Source organism: Apaloderma vittatum, unplaced genomic scaffold, assembly GCF_000703405.1.
Source record: "Apaloderma vittatum isolate BGI_N311 unplaced genomic scaffold, ASM70340v1 scaffold30272, whole genome shotgun sequence".
NCBI classification, from domain to species: domain Eukaryota; kingdom Metazoa; phylum Chordata; class Aves; order Trogoniformes; family Trogonidae; genus Apaloderma; species Apaloderma vittatum.
The window spans coordinates 5,518-11,280 of record NW_009702407.1 but is presented as its reverse complement, the minus strand read 5'-3'; the positions used below and the strand labels follow the sequence as shown (position 1 = coordinate 11,280).

Genomic DNA, 5,763 nt, shown 5'->3' with positions numbered 1-5,763 from the left:
TCTATAATATGTATATGATATATATATAAAATAATGAATAAAAATGCAGTATGTCCATATAATAAATGCCGAGTTGCATTCAAATTAGCCGTTAAAGTCCACCTGCCTCCTTTCAAAGAGGGAACTTTAAATCCCAGGCTCAGGCTGGGGCTCTGGAGGGGTTTTGTTCCCTCTGGGGGTTCTTGCCGCAGGTCGCTCGGTGCCGGCTGTGCTTGCGGGCAGGCCTGGGACAGATTTATCTGTGGAGTCGCTCCCCGTTGCAAGAGACGGTTCCCGTCTGGGTCTGGGAAGGCTCCTGGCTAAGGAAAAGCGATATTTGCATTCTCGTGAAAATCACTTTTGTGGTTTTTTTCTGTACTGAGCCTGTCAGCTACTCGGGTTCTCACCTCGATAAACAGATATGGGGAAAGAGCAGAAAATACACAATCCAGGTGCTTTCTGTAGCTTCGAGTATGAGGCTGGGAGGGGAATTTTTCCCCTTTACGGTTCCGAACGAGGACAGGAAAAGCCGAGAAGCTTCCCCTTCGTACCCCCTGTTGCCGTGATGGGCACCACGATGGTTTTTAGGTTTCCCTTTCCTACAGAAGCAGGTGGTGCCGTTTGCAAAGAAAGGGGCTAGAGGCCTTTTTTGTTTGCTTTACAATTGCAAATAATTTGCTTTAACGATGATTAAACAGACTATTGAGTTCGAAGGAGAGTCTGGCTCTACCTTCCCTATAACCTCCCGCCGAGAAATTGAAGACGGCAAAAAAAATCTCTTTTTTTTAAGCCCTGCTCTTTCGGTTTCTCCCCGTCTTCCATCTGCTCGCCGTCCTCCAGCCTCCATCTGCTCCAACTTTGGAATCATCTCGGTGGCCCTGGGCTGGAATCGCTTGAGGATGGCAACGGCACGTGCCGGGGAGTCGGCCGCCGCCGATTTCATCCTGCAGCTCGGCGACATTTTTCCAAAATCAACCAAAATAATAACTAGCGTGGTTGTTAAAAATGAACGTGGAGCTTTTTTATTCCGGCTTGTCGTTACCGAAGAAAGATTGTTGACATGAGATCTAGAAAATTTCAGATAATCCAGAGACAGAATTTTCTACCCGGTGTTTTTGGACATTGAATTTCATCGGGAAATTTGGTGTCGGCCGTAAGGGGCTGGGAAAAAAATCAACCGTTTCAGGCCAAAGGGATGATTTTATTTGTTTTAAACATTAGTAAAGGAGAACTCCAGATTCAGTGTTAGGGCCGTAGTTATTACCACCTTCGTGTTGTTAAAATAGAGTCGTGGGATGTTTCTGATCAGCGTGTGTGAGGAAGAAAATAATTTTAAAATCGTAGAATGGTTTGGGTTGGAAGGGACCTCAAAGATCTCGTAGTTCCAGCCCTGCTGCCGAGTTTCCTGCAAGTCAAGTACAAAAATGTTTCCTGTGAATCCAGACCCCGTATTCCCAGGGAGATGCCGGTAATGCGGGAGTTTGATTTGGCAAGACGTCGTGGAACCCTAAAATTGTTTAGGAATAATCTGAATTTCTGAGTGAAACGTGACTGAGGCGTGCCTTAGCAGTGTCGCCTGTTTTCTAGGTGGGAAAACATCAACTAAAGGAAATTATTTTGGTCTTTATTCCGGGGAAGCTTCGATAAAACCGCGTAGCCGTGACACTCGGGGCCACGGTTTCGTGGTTGCGGTGGTGTCAGCTTGGCGGTTGGACTCGATCTTTTCGGTCTTTTCCAACCTTAACGATTCGCTGAGCAGCACGATAGTTGAATTAAGAACACGACGGTCTCCGTCGAGATGCGCTCGGCCCCGGGGGGGCTGAGCTCCTTCCTCACTGCCTTGTCTTCTCCACAGATGTGTCGCCGGTTGTGGCGGGCCTCATCGGCGCTACCGTCCTCGTGGTTTCTGTCTCCGTCACGGTTTTTGTGTGGACATGCTGTCACCAGCAAGCAGAAAAGAAGCACAAAACGCCGCCGTATAAATTCATTCACATGTTGAAAGGCATCAGTATCTATCCGGAGACCTTGAGTAACAAGAAGAAAATCAACCGAATCCGGAGAGACAAGAGCGGCGCGCCCAAGGAGAGCGGAAGGGGAAACCTCTCGGTGGATGCTGCCGAATCTGGGCTGGTGGGTGCCGAGAAGGCTCCGGACGGGCCCAATGCAGCCCCCCACGTGGACCAGCTCCCGATCAAAGTCGATTACGGAGATGAACTGAGTCCAGATCAAAGCCTCACGCCGGGAGGAAGTAAAACCTCCTCCCCGTCTTCTCCGGGGGATGACATCTTGTTGGGTGAACTGACTTTCTCAGTGGACTACAACTTCCCTAAAAAAGCGCTGGTGGTGACTATCCAGGAGGCCCACGGGCTGCCCGTGATGGACGAGCACACGCAGAGCTCCGACCCCTACATCAAGATGACAATTCTCCCAGACAAAAGGCACCGAGTGAAGACTCGCGTGCTTCGCAAGACGCTGGACCCGGTCTTCGACGAAACCTTCACCTTCTACGGCATCCCCTACAGCCAGCTCCAGGATCTGGTGCTTCACTTCCTCGTCCTGAGCTTCGATCGTTTCTCACGAGACGACGTTATCGGAGAGGTCATGGTGCCCCTGGCGGGGGTGGATCCCAGCACCGGGAAGGTTCAGCTCACCAGGGAGATCCTCAAAAGGAACATACAAGTAAGTCGCATGACACGGGGCTCCTCGTGTCGTATTTGTTCCCAGTTTCTTTGCTCTGGGAGCCTCTGGGGTCTAACGAGCAGGGTTAGTGCAAATCCTGAACCGTGAAACCCATTTTTCCCGGGATCCATGTGATGGGTATCGCACGGCCGGGTTTTTTCGTCGGGGCAGTTCGCTGTCGCGTGGCTTCGGGAAGGCGGCACCGCTGTTGAGGCGTCAAAAAAGGGAACGTTGTGAGTGAGGGTGCCGAGAGGAAAGGCAGAGTCCCCTCTGCAGGTGACAGAGCCGAGGGGATAACGGGGTGTTCGTCTGCAGAGACAAACCCCGCTCAGGCAGGGAGGATTGTCTGCTCTGGCTGTTTCAGCCGGCAGTTCGCTGTCGCGTGGCTTCGGGAAGGCGGCACCGCTGTTGAGGCGTCAAAAAAGGGAACGTTGTGAGTGAGGGTGCCGAGAGGAAAGGCAGAGTCCCCTCTGCAGGTGACAGAGCCGAGGGGATAACGGGGTGTTCGTCTGCAGAGACAAACCCCGCTCAGGCAGGGAGGATTGTCTGCTCTGGCTGTTTCAGCCACCGGTGCTGGCGATTAGCGGCGTCGCTGCTGTAAAGCTGGTGAGGATACACCGACACAGCGGCCTCTCACGCGATTCTGCTTGTCTGGGAGCAGACGTGGCGATCGGCGCAGACCACTCCCGCCCCAGACAACTCTCTTTTGTTTCGCTTGAGCACCGAGTGTGTCCAAAGCGGTTTTGCCAAATGTAGGCATCTAAAATTTGGGTGAATTGAATCCCAGCGAGCAATCCCTGGGAGATATCGCGGCTTACGCTGGGGGAGATGTTTTCACACCGTCCTCAGGGAGGAGGAGGAGGTGGCGCTTAAGGTTTTTATTTTCTTGCTTGATTTATTTTTACTGCCCGTCCTCCGGGTTTAATAGAAAAAAAAGCATCTGGGCTCACTTCTTGCCTTAACAGGTTGGAAATTGTTGGTGGGCTCTACAAAATACTTCCCCGGGTCCCGGAGCTGTAGCATTTTACCTGAAGAGTGTTTTTCTACTCTACAGGGCATTTAACTGTTTTTATTAAAGTTATTTAAAGGAGACTCTTAGGTCAATGAACCGAAACACACCGAAAGAATCCCACCAGAACCAGAGTTCTGGTAATTCCTTCGCTTTTCTTGGGTTCTTGGGTTCTTCTAAATAAGAAGAAATTCAACTTGATTGAATTTCAACTTGATTGAAATTCAACTTGACTGATGCAAATTCTTCAACATTTATTAGTAAGCAAACATAGATTTACCGTGGTGTCAGGCACATGGTTTTGAAAACCTGCTTCATTCCACAACGTCGAAGCAGCCGTTACCGAGCAGCGTTTTCCTTGTCAGGAAGTTTCAAAATCTGCGCTACCGAACCGAGTTTAAACCCCGGTAAAGGATTTCACTGATCCAAGCCAGCCCGAGTACATCCCAACCTAACGAGCCTTCCCAATAGTCCCTGACAAGCTAAGGGTGCAAATCACAGAGTGTGCAGGGTTGGAAGGGACCTCTCGAATAATCATCAAGTCCCACCCCCTGCCAGAGCAGGGTCACCCAGGGCAGCCACCCAGGAACGCGTCCAGGCGGGTTGGAAAGTCTCCAGAGCAGGAGACTCCACACCCTCTCTGGTTCAAGTCCCTTCATCATCCTCGTAGCTCTCCATTGGAGTCCAACGGAGAGCTACGAGGATGATGAAGGGAGTAGGTCCCAAGGAGACAAGATTCCAGATGTGGCCTCCCCAGGGCAGAGCAGAGGGGCAGGAGAACCTCTCTGACCCACCAGCCACCCCCTTCTCACCCAGCCCAGGCAGCCATCGGCCTTCTTGCCCACGAGGGCACTGCTGGCTCATGGCCATCCTGCTGCCCACCAGCACCCCCAGGGCCCTCTTCACTACAAATTACTCTGAAATAACTGCGTTAAATTAGTCCAGACAAAAAGAACCCCAGAATTCCTAACAAGTACGCTCTCTGGCTCTTGCACTCTGGCGTATCCAAGGAGCTGAAGTTCTGACCGTTTCCCTTTCAGGGCCAGGAAATTGCTCCCGTATTTACTGTTTCCCCAAAAGTTTGCACGAGCAGCAGTAACCGTTGTTCCGTGCGTTTTGGAAAACAACGGCAAATAGTTGCTGTGTCCAACTTAAGGGCAAGTTTAACCCAGTAGATCTGTTCTTACCTTTTTGTGTGTCCTGCCGTACCCTTGCAGACTAAGCCCATGGAGAACCTGTCAGAGCATTGTAAAGAACTTGAGGTGCTTGCCCCTCGAAGCTCCGCCAAAACTCAGTGACCCTTAAGCTCCCAAAACCCACCGACACCTCCAGTAGATCTCAACAGGCAGCGACGGCCGCCGGGGTCTCGAAAGCACCCGCTGGGTTTGCACTGGTGGAATCGCAGAATTCCAGGCGAGAGGCAGGAGCTCAGTGACACAGCATGATTTTCCTTTCGCCACTCGCTCCTTCTCCCAAAGCTCGTGCCCGAGGCACTTACACCGTCCTGCTTCCCAGCATTTAGCGCAGGGACAGGCAGCTCTAGGGACTTGCAGCATTTGCCCGTTTCTAAGACCGTTGTGTCCTAATAAGTTCTTTGTTTCTTTTTCACAGAAATGCATTAGCAGAGGGGAACTGCAGGTCTCCTTGTCGTACCAGCCTGTGGCGCAGAGAATGACAGTTGTGGTGCTGAAAGCCCGGCACTTGCCAAAGATGGATATCACCGGCCTCTCAGGTAGAAGCTATTTTCTCCAGCTCTAAATGCGTAGGGAAAAAAAGTCACAGAATCCTGGAATGGCCGAGGCTGGAAGGGACCTCAGAGATCACCTGATCCAACCTCTCAACCAGCCCAGGTTGCTCCAGGTTCATCCAACCTGGCCTTGAACACCTCCAGGGAGGGGCAGCCACAGCCTCTCTGGGCAATCTGTGCCAGAGTCTGGCCACCCTCGCACTGATTGGATTTTTTTCCTCAGATCCAATCTAAACCCATTCTCCTTTAACTTAAATGCACTTCCCCGTGTCCTGTTGGTGGACACATTGGATGGAGCATCCACAACCTCCCTGGAAAAGAGCTCTAGGACTTTGGAAGCAGCAAATCT

General features: G+C 51.3%; 1 protein-coding gene across 1 annotated transcript in view; it reads left to right on the top strand.

Annotated features, from left to right (window-relative positions):
- Window positions 1-1,834: 1,834 nt before the first annotated feature.
- SYT11 (synaptotagmin XI) overlaps window positions 1,835-5,763 on the top strand; it is a gene marked incomplete at its 5' end in the record, with an annotated part of 6,186 nt that continues 2,257 nt past the window's right edge. The window contains 2 exons of the mRNA XM_009864252.1: window positions 1,835-2,658; window positions 5,279-5,399. Coding sequence (XP_009862554.1) covers window positions 1,835-2,658; window positions 5,279-5,399 — 945 coding nt within the window. The remainder of the gene's footprint in view (window positions 2,659-5,278; window positions 5,400-5,763) is intronic.